Raw genomic sequence first — 21,997 nt, 5'->3', positions numbered from 1 at the left:
CGCATCGCAGTCTGATGCTCTATCCACTGCGCCACCACCTGGTCAGGCTGTTTATATAATTTTTAAAAAATATTTTATTTATGCCTGACCTGTGGTGGTGCAGTGGACAAGCGTTGACCTGGAACGCTGAGGTCATTGGTTTGAAACCCTTGGCTGGCCTGGTCAAGGGATATATGGGAGTTGGTGCTACCTGCTCCTGAGGCCCTTCTCTCTGTCTCCCTCTCTCTCTGAAATAAATTAAAAAAATATTTATTAAAAATATTTTAAAAATATTTATTGATTTTACAGATTGGGGGCGGGGGGAGGTATCAAGAGAGGCAGTGAGAAGTATCGACTCATTGTTGCCTCACTTTATTCATTGCTTGCTTGTTGCTTGTATCCCAGGGTTTCAAACTGGTGACCTCAGCGTTCCAGGTCGAGGCTCTAGCCACTGTGCCACCACAGGTGAAGCTTTTTTACTGGTTTTTAGAGAGAGAAGAAGGGGGAGAGAAAGAGAGACAGGAACATCAATCTGTTCCTGTATGTGCTCTGACCAGGGATAGAACTGTTAACTTCTGCTCTTACGGATGATGCTCCGGCCAGGGAAGAACTTAATTCCTTTTTATTATTTTATTTATAACTGTGGCAAAACACACGTGATCTAAAATTTACCATCTTAACAGTGCGCAGTTCACTTGCGTTAAGCACATTCACATTGCTGTGCAGCCGCCACCACTGTCCACCCCCATAGCTCTTCATTTTGCAAAACTGACACTCTGCCCGCATTGAACACTCGCTCCCCACCCCTGTCCCCCACCGTTTCCTCTCTGTCTCTGGGAATCTGACTCCTCCAGGGGCCTCAGATCAGTGGGACCACACAGTGTCTGTCCTTCTGTGTCTGGCTTGTTGCACTGAGGTCAGTCCTCAAGTTCCCCTGACGCTGCAGCAGGTGTCCTACTGCTGCCCTTTCAGGCTGACCCACACTGCGCTGCATGGATGGACCCCACTCGTCGGTCCTGTCATCTCTCCACAGACACGGGCTGCCGCCGCCGCAGGGCCCAGGGCCTCTACGGCGCTGGGAGGGATGCAGAACAGGATGGGGACGCGGGAGGAGGAAGAAGACCAAAGGAAGAAGAGAAGGAGGAGCAGAGGGCGGCCCCAAGCCTCGGGCGCTCTAGTGGTCCTGCCCCAAACCTGGCCCCGCCTCTAGGCACCGCCCCCGCCGAGGCCTGCTGGGAGAGAGAGTCCAGAGCCTCCCAGCAAGCCGGACTCGGAGTCCCAGCGTGCCCCGCGGCGCGCCTGCGGAACGCGACACCGCCCCGTCCCCGTTGCCTGCCGGGACTTGTAGTCCAGAGCTGGCAGACGTCCAGGCACGGGCGAGCGGTGGGACTCGATGTCCCAGAGAGCCCCGCGCTGGGCCACGACGCCGCGCGCCGCCCTCGCCGTCGCCGTCGCCGCCGGCCTTTCTCCGGCCGTCGCCGCCACCGCCGCTGCTTCGCGGGTTGGAGGGCCCGGACGTCCCGGGGCGAGTGGAGGCTGCGGGTGGGAGCCCGCGCGGGCACTGCGGAGCGGGCCGGGGGAGGCCGGGATGGAGCCCCCCGGAGGTGGGCGCGCTGCCGGGCGAGCCCGCGCCTGGGGCGGTTGGGGAGGGGGCGCGGGGCGGGGGAGGGGGCCGGGGGCGGGGCCGGGCCGGGGGCGGACCCGCCGGGAGGCCGGGGATCCGCGCGGCCCTCCCTCCCTCGGGGCCGGTGGCCGGGGTGGGGGACTCTCCCGGCTCCCGCCCGCCGCGCCCCGACCCCGAGCGGGGCCCCGAGCTGCCTGCTCTCCCCGCAGTTGACTGAAGCGAGCGAGCCGGGCCCGCGGGGGCCGCGCCGGGTGGTCGGAGGCGGCGCAGACATGGCTCACCTCCGGGGATTCGCCCACCAGGTGAGGGCGCGGCCCCGGGCCGCCGGCGCGCTGAGCCCGGCAGAGGAACGGGCGCAGGGGGCGGAGGGGCACCCTAGTGCCCGAAGACTGTGCTAGCACCTCGGCCTGGGGTTCCAGAGGACCCCTCCCCTGGGCCTTCCCGGGAACCTCGGTGCACGTCTGTCTCGGGGGGCCGAAGTCCCCAGGCCTGGGGCAGGCGGGGTCCGCGGCGGCAGGTGTGCGGAGACCCGGCTCGGGGACTGGGCGGGCGCGGCGGGGCGGCGCCTGCGGGAGCCTGGACCCGCGTGGCTGCGGGCGCCGCGGAGGTCAGAGTCCACACTGGAGGCCGGGCCTGGGCTGGGCTCGTTCTGGCCTGGTTGGGCCGGGGCCGGGGACCCGGGGGACCCCGCCTCGATGGGCAGTAAGAGTGGCTGGGAATGCGACGAAGCAGCTGTCGTGTGGGAGGCGCGGGCAGGGAAAGCGGAGGGCCTGTGTGTTGTTTCCATTGAGAGGAGCTGCGTTAACGTTCTCGCGGGGCAGGTGTGTTTACCTGGACGGTTTCCACGCCTGCTCTCTGTCTGCTTTGGTTGGTTGAGTCTTGCCATTCATGACAGCAGCTGACTCTGGGGACCCTCTGCAGTGTGTCCTGAGTTTGTTCGGAATGAGGACCTGCTACTAGGGCTGGGAAGTGGGGGACGTGTGAGGGTTTGTGGTCTGTACCTCCTTTCTTCAGTTATTTCAAAGCAAGTGCGGTGTGACGCTGATTTGAAGTGGAGTCAACCACCTGAAGGCAGGTGGGCCTGGGCCTCACCATCTGGTGGGGCTCCTCTTGACGGGCCAGCGTGGGCAGGTGGCAGCCGACGGCTGCAAGCTGTTAGAGAGCTGTCCTCCAGCTCCCACCTTGTGTGGGGTCAGCGGGGGCAGCGCACGGGAGGAGCAGGAGGTGGGTGTCCCTGTCTGGCCAGGAGGACTGGGAGTCGGGGTTCAGCTCCGGAGCCAGCGGGCCACTTGGAGAAACCCCGAAGGGCACGTGCAGCTGTTGGGCAGGGCGGTGGGACCGGCTGTATAGCCGCAGATGGGAACTGGGCTTGCTAACTGACGCGGAGTTAACGCCCACGGGTGTTTCTTCCCCACCTGACCTGTGTCTGGTAAATTACGTGATAAGGTGCCGGGAGAGAAGTGTACTTTTAAGAGCTACAGGAATAGCTCCCATGGGTCCCCGAATGAGAATTTGGAGCCGTGAGCTGCCTTTTACGCGTGTGCCAGTGGTGCTCGGGGCTTGGCCTGGGTGTCCAGCCAGACCTGGGGAGGGAGCGTGACGCGGAGGAGCTGGGGAAGGAACCCCAAAGGAAGGAAGCCCCCTTTATCTTTTTAGGTGGAGAGACTAAGCCTTTGTTGGTGACAGAAAGCCTGACAAGACTGCTTTCTCTTGAGATGTCACTGCCCTGTGGGTGGTCCCCCACACCTGTGCTCCTGCCCTGGGTTTCCCATCCACCTGGTTCCTCCTCCACCCACAAGGCCTGGGTGGCTGTGAGTGCTCCCTGGCTGCTGCCTGTCATGTGGGTGGGGACAGCTTGGCTCTTATTTTATGGGGTGACACTGCTAACATGGCGTACCCAGATCTGGCCGCACTAGGGCTGATTTGGAGAGCCAGTCAAGCAACTGGAGCAATTGTCCAGACCACGTGCTCCACCTAGAAGGGAGCCTAGGCCTCCAGTGTGGGTAGCCTCTTGCCTTTCCTTCGCCCAGTGGGGCTCTCTGTGACTGCTGGTAAGGTCAGTATCATGGCCAGGACTGTTCCTGTCACGCCTGTCTGCTCAGCTGACTGACCTGCAGAGGTGGGGAGCCAGAGAACGTGAGAGTTGAGGGTTGGAGTCCCCTCCCCTAGGCAGCGTAGGGGTGTGCTGTGTTCTGCTTGAGGCTGTGGTGTGTGTGTGTGCTGCCTGGGTTTCCCTTGAGCTCCGGCCCTGTAGCAGAGTGCCAGTGTTCTCAGCAGAGCCTAGTAGGAGGCTGTCATCAGCAGAGGCCTGAGAGGTGGTGGGGGGACCCCTGAGAGCCAGGTGGACAGTGGTGCCCAGGGTGCTGCCAGGCCTTGGCCCCACCTCCTCTGGGTCCTAGGCCTTAGAAGGAGAGGGACTGTCCTTGCTGATCAGGACACCAGCTGGACTGGAATCCTTGGACTGCTGGGTGTCTTTGCAGGACGACCCCAACGTCAGCTGTGGCTGGGGGCAGGCCTGCAGGGCGCTGGTGAAGCCCTGTGGGAAGGCGCTGTCTGGGCTGCTGGGGGAGGAGCAGGCAGAGACGGGCCCTTTCCAGACCACACTCTACGCGTGGCCAACGCTGAGCAGGGAGCAGGGAGGTTTCCCATCCTGATTGGAGCGGCTTTCTCTCAGGAGGAAGGTGTTTCATGCTGATTGCTGAGTGGTCCGTGCATTGATGAGAAGTTATTCTTACTGGGTGGGATTGGTTCTAATCTTGTGACCTGTGCCCCTACCCGCACCCTGAAGATGTCTGAGCAGCTGTGATTTGAAGCAGCACACCTGTTAGAGCGTGTGGCCGGACGGCAGAGGCTGGGACAGCCCAGCCTGAGGGACCCGTGCTGTGCTCCGCTCTCCTCATCCTGCCCTCGACCTTGACTTTGGGAATTTCTGGCAGCAGTTGGCTGCAGCATCTGTGGCTGTCTCTTCCTCTGCGTGCGCTGGGCTGCCAGTTCTGGTGAGGGCGTGGGGAGGGCTGCATTCCTTACCCGGCTGAGCCAGGGTGCCGGTGGACACCTCACCGGCCTGCTTGGGTCACCCGCCTGTGGCCGCAGCCCCTATCTTGCTCAGCCCGCCTGTGGGGAGGATTCTGTTTGGGACCTTGCTCCTGGCCCCTGGCTCCGGCAGTGGCCCCTCACCTGTGGCCGCGGCCCGCCCTCTTCTGGCTCACAGGTGTGCTGTGTGCGCAGGTAGGTGTAAGCCTGTGGGTGTCACCGGGTGTCACCTTCCGCCCCCCTCTTTAGGAACCCCAGCACGGCAGGTAACTGGCAGTTTCTGATCGACATGTAGTCTCAGGCTGGGCCAGGATGAAGCTCTCTGCCTGGGGGTGAGCCCGGGGGGAGCGTGGGCTCCGTGGGGAGCGCTCCCTCCCTGGGGTGATGTCACTTTGCGTTGGCCCTGCTGTAGGTGTTTGGGCGGGGAGGTAAGCCTCTTCAGAGGGAGATGTGCCCGGGGTATTTGTGGCTTGTAGGGTTTGGAAACCTTTCTGCCTCTGTCCAGACTGTGGACTCCCCCTCCCAGCCCTGCCCCAGCCCTGCCCAAGGCTGCTGCACCACAGTCCTGGGCACCCGGCTCCCTTGTCACTGGGCTTGCGAGGACCAACTTTTGCTTTCTGAGAACATGGTCAGTGGTGGTGGGTGGGGTGCAGCATTCTGAGGAGCCCAGGAAGCCACGTGGGCTAGACTGGGGGACACACAGGGTGGCCCTGGCCAGCTCTCTAGTGTTGCCGTCCTCTTGACTAAGCCATCTCAGCCCCTGATGTTTCAAACTGGCGACCTCAGTGTTCCAGGTGGAAGCTTTGTCCACTGCACAGCATAGGTCGGGCGGGAAGCCCTTGCTGAGGGTGTAGCTTCTAGGTGTGTTTGTGCACTCTGGGTTGTCTTAATTTAGGTTTGGGGGTGTTTTTTTGCAGTTTTATGTTTACAGGAAAATAAGTGAGAGTCCCTTATTCCTCCTGGGGTGTTGACTGTTACAATTGATGAGTCCATTTGGACACGTTACTGACTGGGCCAGGGTTTCCATGTGGTGGTAGACCCTGCAGGGTGGTCTCGCTGCCTGCAACCTCTGTGCTCCACCTGCTCCCCTGGGACCCGTCACTGCCTTCTTGGGCCTCCCACTGATGGGAGTGGGAAGCAGACAACATGACCGTCACGGCTCCCTGCCTGCTGCACGCCTCCCCCCGTGGCTGGAGCCAGGCCTCTGCACTGAGGGCTGTCCCTGGTGTGGATCGTTTGTGTGGGCAGTGGGGGGAGTCAAATAAGGTAACAACCGGTTCTCTGCCCTACTGACCGTTTTAAGTATAAGAAAACAATATTCCGAAAGGTAGTTTATTATTTCATGTATTTAATACTTAAATAAGAACAATAAAAGAAGTACACAAAACTAGATAAAGTTTTAAAATATTAATGAAAAAATATTAAGTAATATTTTTACCTGCTCAGGTAATACAATTACCCTGAAAAAAATAACAAAACTTTTAAGATATTTTCATATTGCTTCTTGATTGGCTTCCTGACTTGCAACTTTTTGACCTATGGATGGAATGAACGTGACTACAGGTGCTTAGAATATGCTGTTGCGCAGATGAACGTTAAAAAGGAGTAAGGAATGTAAATTTGTGATTTCCACATTGGGCGGCTGCCCAGGCGCCCACCTTAGAGAGAACCCTGATGACCAGTTCCATAGAGGCCCTGGACGGTGGCCCAGTGGATAGAGTGACAGCCCGGGGAATGGACGCTCCGGGTTTGATCCCAGTCAGGGCACACGGGAGAAGCACCCACCTGCTCTCTCCCCTTCCCTTGGTGCTCAAGCATTGGCCCCAGACGGGGTCGCAGGGTGGATCCTGTCAGGGGGCATTCAGGAGTCTGTCTCCCTTCCTCTCACTTAGGGAAAGGGATAGAAGGGATGGAAGGAGAAATGTGAAAAGAAGCTGGTGCGCTCTTGGTGCCTGCGCTCTCCATGACCCCGCCCCTGCCCTCCGGGCTGCCCTCCCCGATTCCGCCCCTGCCCTCGGGACTGCCCTCCCGGACCCCGCCCCTGCCCGTGGGGCTGCCCTCTCTGACCCCGCCCCTGCCCTCCGGGCTGCCCTCCCGGACCCCGCCCCTGCCCGTGGGGCTGCTCTGACCCCGCCCCTGCCCTCAGGAGCTCTCCCTGACCCCCGCCCCTGCCCACGGGCCGCCCTTCCCGACCCCGCCCCTGCCCTCGGGGCTGTCCTCCCTGACCCCGCCCCTGCCCTCGGGGCTGTCCTCCCTGACCCCGCCCCTGCCCTCGGGGCTGCCCTCCCTGACCCCGCCCCTGCCCTTGGGGCTGTCCTCCCTGACCCCGCCCCTGCCCTTGGGGCTGCCCTCCCTGACCCCGCCCCTGCCCTTGGGGCTGTCCTCTGACCCCGCCCCTGCCCTTGGGGCTGTCATCCCTGACCCCGCCCCTGCCCTCGGGGCTGTCCTCCCTGACCCCGCCCCTGCCCTCGGGGCTGCCCTCCCTGACCCCGCCCCTGCCCTCGGGGCTGCCCTCCCTGACCCCACCCACCCTGTGCCCCAGCAGCATTCGCGTGTGGACCCTGAGGAGCTCTTCACCAAGCTGGACCGGATTGGCAAGGGCTCCTTCGGGGAGGTGTTCAAGGGCATCGACAACCGCTCCAAGGAGGTGGTGGCCATCAAGATCATCGACCTGGAGGAGGCCGAGGACGAGATCGAGGACATCCAGCAGGAGATCACGGTGCTCAGCCAGTGTGACAGCCCCTACATCACCCGATACTTCGGCTCCTACCTGAAGGTGCCTGGGGGGCGGGACCGGTGCTCAGGTGGATGCCCAGGGTTCTGTGGGGCTGGGGCCAAGCCAGCAGTCCCTGTGGGGGAGGGGCCTGGTCTGAGGCGAGGGGCCCCGACAGCTGAGCATGGACACAGCTTCACAGTGGAGCAGACCCCCAGAACAAGAGCCCCGAGGACCAGGCAGGCGTGCAAGAGGCTCCTGGTCTCATCCTGAGGGGGAGCCCTGGGAGAGGCAGCGCATAAGCAGGGTCAGCAAGGTCTGAATTGACTATATGACCCCCCATGGGACGCACTGGTGAGGCCGAGCTGGGAGCACTCTGGGACCCTGCAGTGGAACCCAGAGCCCAGCGCCAGCTCGGGGCCTTCCCGGGACACAGTGCAGGTGCTTTGAGGCTGAGTGTTGGCCGGGCAGAGAGAGGGGGGAGGGAGAGAGAGAGCTGGGGGGTTGGGAAGCATCAACTTGTTCCTCTTAGTATGTGCTCTGACCGGGCAATCCCGGGTTTCAAACCCGCGACTTCAGCATTCCAGGTTGACATGTGACCCTCTGCGCCACCACAGGTCAAGCCCAGCTTGGGTTTCGATGGGGTGTTGTCGAGTGGACTGGGCCACTGGTCTGAGCGTCTGGTCCGTCTGCAGAGCTGGTGCCCCGGGTGTGATGGAGGGGAGCCCGGAGAGGCTGCTGGCGCCCTTTCCTGGGGGGCCCCCGGGTGGAGCCCTGTGGGGAGGGTGTCCAGGGCGCTGACGGGAGTCCCTCTGGCCCCAGAGCACGAAGCTGTGGATCATCATGGAGTACCTGGGCGGCGGCTCCGCGCTGGACCTGGTGAGATGTGGCCCCACAGCAGTGCCCACAGCAGGGGCAGCTTGCCCGGGGCAGGACCAGATGAGGTTGCTGTGGGGTTGGCTCCTGTGGGCTCCTCTCCTTGGCCATCTTGCTGTTAGGTGTCAGTCAGGAGCTGCTAAGTGCTATTTTAGTGCCCCCCACCCCCACCGGGGGTGCTGAGGGTGCTGGCCTGTGGGGGCAGGCGGGTTAGTGCCCTCCTCCCACACCTGGGCTTCATCTGTGACCTTGACAGTGACGGTGAAGCCAGTATACTGGAAGCAGCCTTCCCCCACCTGACCCGCATCTGAGACGGCTCATTTCTGAGTAGGAAGCCCCACCTTTCACAGGGCCACCCTTCCCTGGTGGAGAGGGTCAAGCTTGGGTCTTGGTGAGGGTGTGGCGTGGTGTGGAAGAATGGGCGGGTCGGCCTTGGTGGGGGGAGCCTGAGACCCGGCCGTCCCATCTGTGCAGCTGAAGCCGGGCCCCCTGGAGGAGACCTACATCGCCACCATCCTGCGGGAGATCCTCAAGGGCCTGGACTACCTGCACTCGGAACGCAAGATCCACAGAGACATCAAAGGTCTGTCGGGCGTGGCTCCTGCCCGGGCCCTTGAGCCCCGTGACCCCGGGAGTGACCCCGGGACGGCCAGGGCACCAGGCGTTTGGGAGGTGGGGACCCTGGTAGCTCAGTGGCCACTGGAACCTTAGCACAGCCGTCAGCTGTTGCCAGGTGACAGGTAGAGCTTCCTTAGCGCCACGTCCCCATGTAACAGGGACACCTGCTGTGTGCCCAGTGGAAGACAGGACCCTTTTTAAGCTGACAGTGTGTGTATGTTCTAGTTTGTGTTGGGTGTGGGCTGGCCCTGCTGAGTGTCCCAGGAAGGACTGGGCTGAGGGGCTGACGGGACACTGGTGGAGCGAGGGGAAGTGTCAGGGTCCCCGGCCTGTTGGGGATGCCCTGGTGGGTTGGTAGAAGGGGGCCATTGCTCTGTCCTTGGGGTCTTTCACAAGAGGCCAGCGAAGCAGGGCTTGGAGCTCAGGCAGGGACAGTGCACAGGGTGGGCCCCTTACGCTCCCAGCACTGCCCTGTGGCCGTGAGTTGAGGGTAGACAGCCCTGGCCCTGTCTCTGGCCTGCTGGAGGGAGAGGTGAGCAGAGGTCCCAGGGACAGCTCCAGGGGTGTCCCCAGAGGCCAAGTGGCTGCCAGCAGGTGCACACGGCCAGGTCCGCTCTACTCCGAGGGTGACTCTGCCGTCCTGTGTTGGGCAGCTGCCAACGTGCTGCTCTCAGAGCAGGGAGACGTGAAGCTGGCGGACTTCGGGGTGGCAGGGCAGCTCACGGACACACAGATCAAGAGGAACACGTTTGTGGGCACCCCCTTCTGGATGGCGCCCGAAGTCATCAAGCAATCAGCCTATGACTTCAAGGTGGGCGCAGCAGGTGTTAGGGGGGCTGCTGCAGGCTCAGGTTGTCCTGGTGGTGAGTCTTAACTGTGGCTCTGTCCAGGCCGACATCTGGTCGCTGGGGATCACGGCCATCGAGCTGGCTAAGGGGGAGCCTCCCAACTCCGACCTCCACCCCATGCGTGTCCTGTTCCTGATCCCTAAGAACAGCCCCCCCACGCTGGAGGGCCACCACAGCAAACCGTTCAAGGAGTTCGTGGAGGCCTGCCTCAACAAGGACCCCCGATTCGTAAGCCTCAGGCCTGGTGCTAAGGGGTGGGCTAGGGCGGGTCCAGTCCTCTGGGGGGATGGTCTGTGGTACGAACTGGAGATGACAAGGTCTGAGGCCCCTCTTGCCCTGGGCCCCTCCTAGTCCAGGATACGGGGATGCTCTTGGATGCTTTGGCCTGGGGTGGACAGTGTTTAGCCCGGCCCCAGCCTCCTGGTTGCCTCCCCATGGGACCCCCCCTTTGGATCCCGCCAGAGAGCCTGGTGACCAGGCTCATGACCCGGCCCAGCTGCCTGGAGGACTCGGGGAGTCTGAAGGGCAAGCCCAGCCATCCCCTCATCCAGTGACGCGTCCGTGTCCCTGCAGCGGCCCACGGCCAAAGAGCTCCTGAAGCACAAGTTCATCACACGCTACACCAGGAAGACCTCCTTCCTGACAGAGCTCATCGACCGCTACAAACGCTGGAAGTCCGAGGGGCACGGAGAGGAGTCCAGCTCCGAGGACTCTGACATGTCAGCTTGCTTGTCCTGGGGGCTCCCATTCTGGGCTGTGACACACGAGGGGTCCCCACTCCAGGGCAGGGAGGGACTTGGGTGCTAGTTGCTGGAGACCTGTGTGGTCACCTGGCTCCTGCAGCCTGGGCAGGGTCTTTCTCACCATTCAGGGTTGTGGGGCTGCTTCAGAAAGCAGTGGGTGGGGGGAGGGCCATTGCTGAAGGGCGTGTGCTTGGGACCCCCAAATCCCGGCCCCCAGGGCTACAGTGACTTCACTCTCCTTGCAGCGATGGAGATGCCGAGGACGGAGAGCAGGGCCCCATCTGGACATTCCCTCCCACCATCCGGCCAAGCCCACACAACAAGCTGCACAAGGGGATGGCCCTGCACGGCCCCCAGAAGGTGGGGTTCCCCGGCCCCCAACTCTGCACATGCTGGGAGGGGGGGGTCTGCCAGCTGAGGCAGGGGCTGTGGCGGGGGGCACACCTGCCCTGGGCACTTGTTTCTCGGACCCTCTCACCACCGGGCCTTGCTCTTAGTCTGCAGAGCCTGTCCAGAGGCAGCCGCGCTCCCAGTGCCTCTCCACGCTGCTCCGCCCCGTCTTCGGAGAGGTGAGGCCAGGGCTGTGCTCCCAGCGCCTGGGGTGTCTGGGTCTGGAGTTCAGTGTTTTGACCTGTGGGCAAGGCTTTGTGGCAGAGGACTGGAACGGCTGGGCTGGACTGCCCTGACACAACTCAAGCTCCCTGGCCTGCGGTCTCTTCCGGGGTCCCAGGACGGCTTTGAATGCAAAGACGTGGGTTGACCAGAGCGCTGGGAGTCAGGCCAGGGCAGGGAGGGAGCCCCCAGGAGCCCTCACACCTGGGAGTCAGGGTGGCAGAAGGTCATGTGACCAGTTCCCACCCCAGAGGGACAGCACCTGCAGTCCAGGGAGGGTGGCAGGGGGCAGCAAGGCCTTCCTGAGGACGGTGGGGCATCTGGGCAGGCAGGCATGCTCTGACCTCTGGGAGCCTGGAATGCGGGGGGAGGAGGCTGGGTGGGGCTGGTGGGCACAGGGACTGTCACAGGGGCCTTGTGGGCACTTGGGTCTGTGCACTGGGAGCTCATAAGCTCAGCCTGAACACTGGGATCAGAGGCTGGGCCCCTTGGGCAGGGCCTGGGGCGGGGTGGTGGTTGGAGAAGAGGACCAGGCTGCTTTGAGTGTGTGGAGGGCGCCCTGATGTTGTGGGCTGCCGGGCGGCTGGTCTGGGAGGCATGCAGGGTCCCCATCAGCGTCAGGTGTAAGGGGTGTGGCGGGAAGGACAGAGGGCAGTGCTGGACCTGTCCCGAATCCCTCCTCCAGGCCAGGCCGGTTCCCACAGCTTGGGGCATCATGGAGGCTGAGGGTCAAAGCTGGCCGTCTGGTGTGCAGTGCATTCTGGGAGTTCTGGGATGTTTGCTCAAACCCCCTGCCCTGAGCTGTCGCCCACAGCAGGGCGGAGGTCCTGTGGTCAGCCAGCTGGCTGCATCGTAGGAGGCTGGCAGAGACCCCTTAGAAGAGCCACGACTGGAGAGTCTGAGGGGCAGCAGCTGCCTGCGGGTTGGCTGGATTCCTGAGCAGAACCTCAAGTGCTTAGCGGGCCCAGCCGTCCTGGGCTCCAGATGCAAGCCAGGGGCCGAGGCTGCAGGGCACCTCTGAGCAGGTGTGTGGTGGGGGTCTGCCCGCAGCTCAAGGAGAAGCACAGGCAGAGTGGCGGGGGCGTGGGGGCGCTGGAGGAGCTGGAGAACGCCTTCAGCCTGGCGGAGGAGTCCTGCCCTGGCATCTCGGACAAGCTGATGGCTCACCTGGTGGAGCGTGTGCAGAGGTGAGGGCGGGGCCCAGGACAGGCTCTGGGGGTTTCTCTGCGGTCATCACCCTGGAGGAGGCTCTCGGCCTGTCCTGTCTTTGTAGCTCTGGGGCTGGAGAGGGAGGACTACACCGGGAGGTGCCCTGGCCCCTAGGCTGCTTGGTGCTGCTGACCTCAGCCCGTGCCCCCTGGTGGCTCCTGTGGGGCAGTGACAGGGCCTCTCTCCTCCAGGTTTTCACACAACAGGAACCACCTGCCTTCCACCCGCTAGAGCTGCTGTTTGTGGAGAGCAGGGTCCTGTGTTGAGCTCTGTGAGGACCACGCGGACTTGGATGCCCTTGTGGGACACGGCCCCCACCCTGTGCCGAGGGCTGTCTCACGTCCCTGTTCCTCCGGGCCGGGCTGAGGTTACCTGGCAGCAGAGACTCATGGAGAACTGTGCGGCCCTGCAGGGGGCAGGCACAGCCTCCAGGTCCCCTCGGCAGGACTGTCCCCTTCTGGCTCACGGGGTGGTGGCCACGCGGACTGAGGAGCGGGGACTGGTGGGCAGAGCAGCATCCTTCCCTGCGCACCCAGGCCTCCTCCCCACCAGGGTCCACGACAGCCACAGTGGTCATAGGTTTCCCTCGTGACGTTGGGTCAGGTACCGTGTCTTCTCTCGAGCACGTGTGTCAGCCAGAATGTTTTTGTTTAAGAAAACCGAACTTCTTTGTTCCTTGTATACTTACTCTGAGGTTAAGGTGTTAGTTTTCATAGAACATTGAGAGACTCCTGCCACTTTCAATAAAGACCTGAATTGGAGACGTGCTGGTGGTGGGGAGGACCCAGGCAGGGTCCCAGCTGCCCCGTCTCCCCCTGGAGTGGTTGCTTCCTGGCTCCCGAGTTGTCACAACACACGGTGACCTCAGACAGAGACTGAACAGAGAGGGCAGCAGGCAGGCGCAGAAAGATGCCTTTTATTTTCAGCCACACACAGGTAAGCACAGAGAAGGCGTGTGACTCCCCTGCTGGGAAACACTGGGTACAAATAAATTAGAGGCCTTGCCTTCCCAGGGCCACACGGAACTTCGCTTTCCACTTCTCCAGAGGATTGTGGGGTGGACACCAGAGTGGCTTCTGCTGGACTTTTGCATAGCTGTGAGCTGAGGGCCTCTGCCCCACCCCTGGCTGACCCAGACTGAAGGACGGGCAGCCGGGTCCGTGTGCAGCTGCAGTGGTGGGTGCAGGAGCAGTCGCTGCACAGAGCTAGTTCTCCACAGGCTAGAAGCTAGTTCTCAGCAGGCCCCGCTTGGGAAGAGGAGCCGGCTGGCCAGCACCAGCTTGATCACCACCCGAGAGGCGGGGTGCGCTTAGCACGTGTTCTCTCCAGGGCCCCCTGGGGACGGCACTGGGTCTTCAGGGGGACAGTGTGCCTCCCAGATGTCACTGTGAGGTCCCCTGCACTGCTGGTCTGTTTTGGGAACTCAGGACAGCAGTCATGGGGCCAGTGCCGATCGAGCTTCGCTTCCTGGGCTCCAGGCTCCATCCTCATCCAGACAAGGTGGGCTTCATGTCTCCTCCTCGGGGACCCCGACCCTCCCGGACGAGCTGCTGGCTCTCTCAATCACCTCCATCCACCTGGAGAAGGGTTGGCCCGTCAGAACACCCGGGATGCTTGTTTGGGAAGCAGTGTACTTTCTGAATGTCTGACCAGTGGGCTTGTGCTCAAATATCTTCCCAAGAATGACCCAAAATACAGAGCGAATGGGACAAGACTATGGGCCGTGAAAACCCTGGCACCATGTGCAGCCCTTCAGCCCAGTGGGACCGGAAGCAGGCCACCGCAGTTACCTCCCAAACGTGTACTTGCTCTCAGCCCGGAAGAAGTAGACGTGAGACTTGAACTGCAGCTTGAAGACGTGCTCCTTGTGGATGCCGTCGGCCTCTCTGGGGATGCTCACGCTGTAGCCCAGCAAGGGGAGGCTGGCCAGGGGGTAGTCGTCCTGGAAGGGGACACCGCTCGGCTCTGGGGGTGCTCCCTGGCCATCCTCCCCTCATGTGGCAGTGGGGTCACATGGACCCGCAGGCCAAGGGGCCCTGGGAGGGTAAGGAGATTATGAAGTGGGACACAGGGCATGGCCGTCCCAGGGCCTGGTGAGCACCCCTACCTGATGTGTTTTGTAGAAGAACAAGCAGAAATTTGTGAAGACCACCCAAAGCTTCTGCCAGCCATTACTGTTTTTGAACTTTCTTAGCAGATACCCCGAAAGCTGGTTCTGAAGGGAAGAGAAAGTGCATCAGTTAGGGTCCCAAGATCCCAGACGCCCAGAGCAGTCATCCCCCTGGGGTCTCCTGGGAGAAGGTCTGCTCTCCAAGAATACAGTTGGCTCCTCTGGATTTTTTTTTCTTTCTTTTATTTAGTGAGAGACAGAAGGGGGAGAGATGAGAAGCATCAACCCGTAGTTGTGGCACCTTAGTTATTGATTACTTCTCATATGTGCCTTCACTGGAGGACTGAAGCCAAGCCCGTGACCAGGGGTCATGTCTGGACCCACACTCGAGCTGGTGAGCCTGGGATCTTGGCTGTCCCAGGTTGGCGCTCTGTCTACTGTGCTGCCACCAGTCAGGCCCCCACACCCTACAACTGTCACAAATGCCCTGGCACAGAGAGAAGATGCTGTGCCGGACCACACAGGGCCAAGTCTGGACGGTTCTTTCACGTGGGTCTGTGGGGCAGGCACGGGAACCCTGGCCTCAGCGTGGCATCCACTTGGCAGTTAGGACTGAGCCACACTCAGTCCTGAGACGAGGTGCGAGCCCTGGACCAGGCGAGACTGCTTCCTGCAGCAGCCACTCCTGCCCCCTCACCCTGAGGGGACACATGGATCCTGAGTACATCTATGGACCTCTCTACCACCCAGGTGTGACAGATGGGCTCACAGGGGACACTGTTCACATGTGCCCCGTGTTTAAGCGCGGGCTCTGCTCATCTGTACCCACATTCGACAGAAGCTCAGAACCCACAGCACATGAGAGGCTGCCTAGGAGAGGTGGCCAGAGCCAAGGTGACGCTGGGTGGGAGGTGGGAAGCAGAGGCCCCTGGGGACAGGCTCAAGAGCAGTGAGGACACCACCCTTCTGGTTCTTCCCAGCACACACAGCTCTAGGTTTTCCTCATTGTGCTGCACAAGCCCTGAGGGTGACTGTCACCTCACAACCCTGGCAAACCCAGGGCTGCTGTGCCTGAGGGGACTTTCCAAATGGACTTCCTGCCCACGGGAGACGAGGCAGCTCGCTGTGGCCTGTGGGCCTGGCCCAGCCCTGCCCCATCAGCGAGCTCAAGCAGAGGGGGTCTCAAACCTCGACGGCAGTGCTGTGGTCCGCTCTCGAGACGCTGGTGTTCCGGTACCAGCACACGTGCACCGTGGTGTTGGCCCGGTGCTGGCCCTGCCCCTCGGAGGAGCCGTGGGTGCCGCGGGCATCTTCTTCCAACTCCTGCTCCGAAGAGGCCTCATCAGAGGGTCCTGAGGGAGAAGTCAGCCTTCTGCTCAGAGAGGAGGGGCACGCCCTGGTGAAGGGGCCCCGGAGCAGGGAAGCTGTCCCTTTGTGCCCAGATCAAGAGCAGGCAGAGAGCAAAACTGTCCCTTTGTGCCCAGGTCAAGAGCAGGCAGAGAGCAAAACTGTCCCTTTGTGCCCAGGTCAAGAGCAGGCAGAGAGCAAAACTGTCCCTTTGTGCCCAGGTCAAGAGCAGGCAGAGAGCAAAGCTGTCCCTTTGTGCCCAGGTCAAGAGCAGGCAGAGAGCAAAGCTGCGTGGGGCTTCTGGCAGAGCTCCCCCTCCCCACTGGGCGTGGCCTGGAATGTTCCTTGTACAAGAGCATGTGGGCTTAGCAGGTGGAGCGTGGCTGAGAAAACCCATTTACAGAAAAGCTTCCTCAGTGCAGGGGGCTGGGCCGGAACTCACTGCGGGGAGGAGTGCACACCGTGCTGCCCGTCAGGGCCAGGGCTGTGTCGCTGCCCTTGGCTGCTTCGATGGCGCCGTTCAGGTCATGCATCCACTTCTCCTTCTCCAGCCTGGTGCTGCGGGGGGGGGGGGGGGGGGGGGGGGGGGCTGGTCTCAGCGCCACTCTCGGGACAGAAGTCGGGGTGCCTGTCTTGTGGGTCCAGAGGGCTGTCGGAAGCGCTGCTAGTGGCCCAGCCTGTATCCTCCCACAGCACCTCTGTGTGGACTGGGGTTCCCTACAGGGCAGTTTGATCCTGAAACAAGCTGTCAGTCTCAGATACAAGGCTGGTTGGTCCTGGATGTGGCTAAGCTGCCAGGGTTTCCTGTTGAGTCCCTGCGCTGAGAGATGGACAAAGGGCTGGACCGAGCACAGCATGGTGCTGATGACAGACAGGGCTGCCTGTCACCTCTGAGCTCAGGCCTGCTGTTGATCTGATGTGGGGACAGGGTAGCAGCCGATTGCTCCTGGGCTGTGACCGGTCAGCCTCACGCTGTACAGCTGGGGGCCAGAGCGCAGGTGAGAAGGGGCCCTGACATGGCCACCCTGTTGGGCTCTCCCCATTAGCCTGCTGGCACTGCCCCTTGAGTGTGTCAAAGTGCTTGTGCCCCTGGGGACCAACCATCCTCACAGGCCTGTTGAGCACTGTGACCCTGCAGCACCATGGCCAGTGTCTAGGGCAGCGGTTCTCAACCTGTGGGTCGTGACCCTGGTGGGGCTTTAGGCGACCCCTGTGTTTTGGTTGTTCGACCCCCGCCGGGGTCGCGACCCACAGGTTGAGAACCGCTGGTCTAGGGGGACATTCCCAAAAGTCAAGCTTCTCTCAAGGGCCACATGCACTCCTTCAACTGTGGGGACAACTCTCCTGCCACTCGGGACTGGGTCACAGCAGGCAAGCCCCTGCTCTGGGCCCCTGGGATGTAGGCGTGAAGGCTCTTACCTGGCTGCCACCACGATCGTTTTCTGAGCTGCGTAAATAGTGAAACAGTGCGGCACAGACCACTCACTCTGGCTCTCTTCCACCTGTGGACGGGAGAAGAAGTCGACCAGGAGCAGGGCTGGCTGACACCAAACTTTTGAAGCACAACACGAGTGGTGTGAGAGTTCTGTACTGTCTAAGTCTACGCTGACTCTACAAGGGGCTACGGGAAGCATGAGGGTCCCCAAACCATGGCACCTGCCACCCAGCTGGGTGAGCTGTGGGCCACAGGGCACCCAACTACTCACCGGTGGGTCCAGCACTATTAGCTGAAAATCAAGCACAGGAAAAAAATGTGGATCATTATCATTAAAAAGGGAGTTGGACAAATCATTTCATAAACTTGGTACCAAACCTAAGAGTCAAAAGCCTAGACATAGTAACCTCAGTTATAAATGACTAAATGAAGTCACTTCAAAATAAAGTATTACGGCCTGACCTGTTGTGGCGCAGTGGATAAAGTGTACCTGGAAACGCTGAGGTTGCCTGGTCAAGGCACATATGGGAGTTGATGCTTTCTGCTCCTCCCTTCTCTCTCTCTCTCTCTCTCCCCTCTCTATAATGAATAAATAAAATCTTAAAAAAAAAAAAAAAAAAGTATTACATAGCCCTAGAAGCAGACTGGAAATTGTCCTGTGACCAAGTGAACTTGTTCTAGGAATGCAAGGGCAGATACCAAGTCAAAAGGAAGACGGTGATCATCTCCAAATGCTGAAGACACCTTTGCTTAAATCCAACATGTTATTTCTAATACTGTCTCTTAGAATCAGGAGAAAACTATTAACATGATCAAGGTGATCTTTCTCAGGCCAGGAGGTGTCATCCTTCCCCAGGATCAGTCAGTCACAGATCACCTGACAACACACAGCTTCCCTGTGCAGGGCCTGCGGGAACACCAGCCGCTGAGCCTTACACTGGACATAAGAGATCTGAAATTAACACGAGCAGTGGGCAGCAGGAGAAGGTTGTCAAGATGTTCTAGTCTTTCCCCCCAAGTTATAGGTCATTTTACAGCTAAGGGCTGCATAACATTTCTGTCAACAACAGATGCACATGTGACTGGTCCCATAAGATAATGGAGCTGAAGAATTCTTATTGCCTATTGACACAGTGGCCATAATATCCTAGCACAGCACCTTACTTATGAGTGCACAGCGGGCAGTAGGTTATCAACAGAACTACTGCCCGCTGTACAAAAGTATGTAACAAATTACCACGCCACTGGTTTACGCAGTCCCTTTCAGAGTGTGCTCCTAGAATTAAAAACCAGTTCCCTGCAGAGCAGCAGCTGCGTTGAGCCAGCGGCCGCCTCACGGCTGCTTCACTGTGTCTCTGGATAGCATTGTCTCGTGGGCCTGATTCATCTCGTGTTGCCCTATAATCTGAGTGTGGCCTGAGTGCACAGGGTTTGCAGTCCACAGCTGTGTGCAGTGATGTCCTAGCCGTCACGTCCACTCCCTGCCCGCTCACTGACTTGTCCTGAGCACCTTCCAGTCCTGTGAGCTCCGTGCATGGTCTGTGCCCTATCTGTGTACCACCTTTTACCCCCTACTTTTATCTTCTATACTGTATTATTACAGTACCTTTTCTGTGTTTAGCTGCACAGATAACATTGTGTTACAGTGGCCTGTGCTATTCAGTACAATAACTTGCTGTACAGGCTTGTAGCCCAGAAGCAATGGGCCGCACCCCAGCCCCGGTGTGCGGTGGGCTGGACCGGCCAGGTCAGTGTGGGTGCGCTCTGAGGTGCACACGGCAAAACTGCAGAGTGACACATTTCTCAGACTCATATCCCCGTCATTGTCTCATGACTGCAGTGCAATTTCAGTAGAAATCTCAGTGGTGTTTTCTGAAGGAATTTGTCCAAATGATTCCAGAATTTATTGGAAGAATGAATAGTTGAGAATAGCCAAAAGCTTTTTTAAGAGGAGGACAAATAAGGGATGAAACGTATTCCCCCAGAGCGACGGTCCCATGTTACAGCATGAATTAGAGGTGTGGACTGATGCATGGAACAGAGGGCTGTTCACGTGGGAAAGGCAGCCTCTGAGATCAGGGAGAAAAGGATGGGTCCGACGAACAACCGGAAACTCTCTGGGTAGAAAAGGTTATACAATCTAATAACACCCAGGACAGCATTTTAGGAAGATTAACTGAACGAGAAATGCCATAAATGTACAGGAAGACAACATAATCTTGGCATGGGAAGGACTTTCTGAGCCCACACCAAACCAAGGGCAGAAACCCTGAAGGGAGAGATGTCTGCATTCACTCCCTCAAGACGAATGTGCCAGATGCTGTTTTATGAGCAGGACAGGCACAGTCCCTGCCCCGCTGGGTGGCAATTCTATAAACCAAAGTGCAGGCAGAGTGAACTGGAGTTCCTCACTGGAAAAAGCATCCCTGACCTGTGCAGTCAGTTGATATCTTCATAAACATTTCACAAATGCACAGGAAAGCCTACAGACAGCCCTGGCTAGCTCGGTTGGGTAGAGCACTGTCCTGAAGCACAGAGGTTGCCAGTTCGATCCCTGGTCAGGGGACACACAGAAACAAATGGATGTTTCTGTCTCTCTTTCCCTTCCTCTAAAATCAATCTGGAAAAAAAGAAAAAAGCTAACACGCCTGGAGACCAGAGTGTCAGACACACAGGTGCCTTTAGAGCAGTGGTAGTCAACCTGGTCCCTACCGCCCCCTAGTGGGCATTCCAGCTTTCAGGGTGGGTGGTAGCAGAGCAAACCAAGTATAAATAAAAAGATTTAGCCCTGGCCGGTTGGCTCAGTGGTAGAGCATCGGCCTGGCGTGCAAGGGGTCCCGGGTTCGATTCCCAGCCAGGGCACACAGGAGAAGCGCCCATCTGCTTCTCCACCCCTCCCCCTCTCCTTCCTCTCTGTCTCTCTCTTCCCCTCCCGCAGCCGAGGCTCCATTGGAGCAAAGATGGCCCAGGCGCTGGGGATGGCTCCTTGGCCTCTGCCCCAGGCGCTAGAGTGGCTCTGGTCGCAATAGAGCGACGCCCCTGAGGGGCAGAGCATCGCCCCCTGGTGGGCGTGCCGGTGGATCCCGGTCGGGCGCATGCGGGAGTCTGTCTGACTGTCTCTCCCCGTTTCCAGCTTTGGAAAAATACAAAAAATAAAAATACAAATACAAAAAATAAAAAGATTTAACTAGAGTAAGTGGTTTTATAAAGATTTATTCTGCCAAACTTAGCGAAAATCCAACATATAATACTTGGTAAGTAATTATTATTATATGCTTTAACTTGCTATAACTCTGCTTTTAAATTTTATAAAGTAAAGTTACTTCCCTACTTTATAAATCACCCTTACTGTGGAACCGGTGGGCGGTTAGAAAATGTTACTACTAACAGACATACAGAAGTGGGCGTAGGTTTAAACAGGTGACTAACCTCTGCTCTAGAGGGAGTGACAAGGACCCAGTCGCATCGCCAACGTCCCCTGTGCTTCCCAGGGCTGCGCAGAAGGTGCAGCCTCAGATGTCGCCAGTGGGACGTCCGCTGCTACAAATGCCCCACCAGCCACGGAGCAGCAACACTGAAACTGGGGACGGCACACAGGCCCAGACAAGGCGCTCTGGAGTTTATCCAGGACGTGATTAAGGCTGTGTCGAGAGGTGTATGACGGGGTCTCCTCAAGTTCTGGGACGCTAGCTGCTGCTGGAGCGTGAGGTCGGGGATCAGCATGACTGACCCCCCCTCGGCGAGGTGGGAGAGGCAGAGGGGACACAAGCTAAGCAAGACGAGGTGGGCACAGAGCAGCTTGCAGAGGCGCGTCCCCTGTGGCGGCAGAAAGCAGCGATCCACACGTGGAGGGGGGCGTCCAGCACGCCAACAGCGCTGACTGCTGGGAGCAGAGTCGTGACTGGTTTTCAGTTACTTTTTTTCTATAAGAAAAGTGTAACTTCTAAAAATACACTTTAAAATGGGGGGGGGGGTCTGCTTCCAGCTGTCACACTAACCCTCCTGGCTGGGAGCTAGAGAAGCCTGGAGGAGTGGGGAGGGCCAGGAAGAGCACCCCTCAAAGACAGGGGTGCAGGTGGCTCTGAGCGGCAGAGATCGAGACAGCGGGCTGCGCATGACAGGGCAGAGCGTGAGTGTGGAGTCCAAGCACAGACACCTGGATGGAGGCCTGGCGGGGTGGCGGGGACAGACACTCGCTGTGGTCAGATGCTCAGGGCCAAGGGCAGACCCCAAACAGAGTCTCCATGAGTGCCGACTGACACTGCAGGGCAAAGGAAGGGCCCGTGGGTGTCTGTGAGGGGCTCTCCACGGCCTTCACACTGTCCTCGCGAGGCCACAGAAGACACTGACCACAAAGGAGGCACCAACACACTGGATCACATTAAAGTGAAGAATTTCTGCTCGTCAGTGACATTACAGTGTCATGTTGCCGCTGAGCGCTCCCGGGGCAGCAGGACCCCTAACGGCCCAGGCCCCCAACAAGAGCGGAGATGGACTAAAGGGGAAACAAAGGTCACAAGAGACTCACTGCAAGGACCTCACAGGGGACACGGAGGGGAGAAGCCGAGGGCTCGTTCACAGGGAGCCCCCCCCCCCCGGCCCATCGTGAACTGCATCTCACCAGAGGAGGCAGTATCTGTGTCAGGGCTGTGTGCACGCGTGAACTCACTAACGATGCCCCGAAGGACCAAACCTTCCGTCTAAGAGAGGCTGATACAAATCAAAGACATGAAAACTGCCCAGTCCTCCCTGGACGGGTGACGGGCAGCTCAGTTGGTGAGACCGTCGTCCTCACACACACAACCCGACTGCGGGCTCTGCCCCCAGTCAAGGCACATACAGGAGTCAAC

At 59.6% G+C, this 21,997-nt stretch overlaps 2 protein-coding genes across 11 annotated transcripts in view; one reads left to right on the top strand and one right to left on the bottom strand.

Annotated features, from left to right (window-relative positions):
* Positions 1 to 1,404: 1,404 nt before the first annotated feature.
* STK25 (serine/threonine kinase 25) lies at positions 1,405 to 13,075 on the top strand. Of its 7 annotated transcripts, none has more exons than XM_066345848.1 (12): positions 1,405 to 1,504; positions 1,813 to 1,905; positions 7,179 to 7,412; positions 8,172 to 8,228; positions 8,700 to 8,808; positions 9,497 to 9,654; positions 9,734 to 9,919; positions 10,265 to 10,410; positions 10,680 to 10,794; positions 10,932 to 11,003; positions 12,097 to 12,233; positions 12,447 to 13,075. In XM_066345848.1, the coding sequence occupies exons 2-12, from the start codon at positions 1,876 to 1,878 to the stop codon at positions 12,484 to 12,486; spliced, it is 1,284 nt and encodes a 427-aa protein (XP_066201945.1). In that variant the 5' UTR covers positions 1,405 to 1,504; positions 1,813 to 1,875; the 3' UTR covers positions 12,487 to 13,075. The 7 variants fall into 7 exon arrangements, with proteins under 7 accessions (XP_066201945.1, XP_066201946.1, XP_066201951.1 ...); XM_066345849.1 differs by having other exon boundaries at positions 1,406 to 1,504; positions 7,182 to 7,412; XM_066345854.1 differs by having other exon boundaries at positions 1,413 to 1,521; positions 7,182 to 7,412.
* A 528-nt stretch (positions 13,076 to 13,603) lies between these two features.
* FARP2 (FERM, ARH/RhoGEF and pleckstrin domain protein 2) overlaps positions 13,604 to 21,997 on the bottom strand; it is a 98,576-nt gene continuing 90,182 nt past the window's right edge. For 2 of the 4 annotated variants that reach the window (XM_066345841.1, XM_066345840.1), the window contains exons 22-27: positions 17,132 to 17,439; positions 16,155 to 16,270; positions 15,554 to 15,717; positions 14,363 to 14,470; positions 14,046 to 14,197; positions 13,604 to 13,832 (exon numbers count right to left, since the gene is read on the bottom strand). In XM_066345841.1, the coding sequence (XP_066201938.1) occupies positions 13,763 to 13,832; positions 14,046 to 14,197; positions 14,363 to 14,470; positions 15,554 to 15,717; positions 16,155 to 16,270; positions 17,132 to 17,439 (918 nt within the window). In that variant the 3' untranslated portion in view covers positions 13,604 to 13,762. The remainder of the gene's footprint in view (positions 13,833 to 14,045; positions 14,198 to 14,362; positions 14,471 to 15,553; positions 15,718 to 16,154; positions 16,271 to 17,131; positions 17,440 to 21,997) is intronic. The other 2 variants (XM_066345842.1, XM_066345843.1) reach the window with 2 other exon arrangements.

This window comes from Saccopteryx leptura, chromosome 7, assembly GCF_036850995.1.
Source record: "Saccopteryx leptura isolate mSacLep1 chromosome 7, mSacLep1_pri_phased_curated, whole genome shotgun sequence".
Classification (NCBI taxonomy): Eukaryota; Metazoa; Chordata; class Mammalia; order Chiroptera; family Emballonuridae; genus Saccopteryx; species Saccopteryx leptura.
The sequence above is the reverse complement of the archived record's forward strand: the minus strand, read 5'-3'. Positions and strand labels throughout refer to the sequence as shown.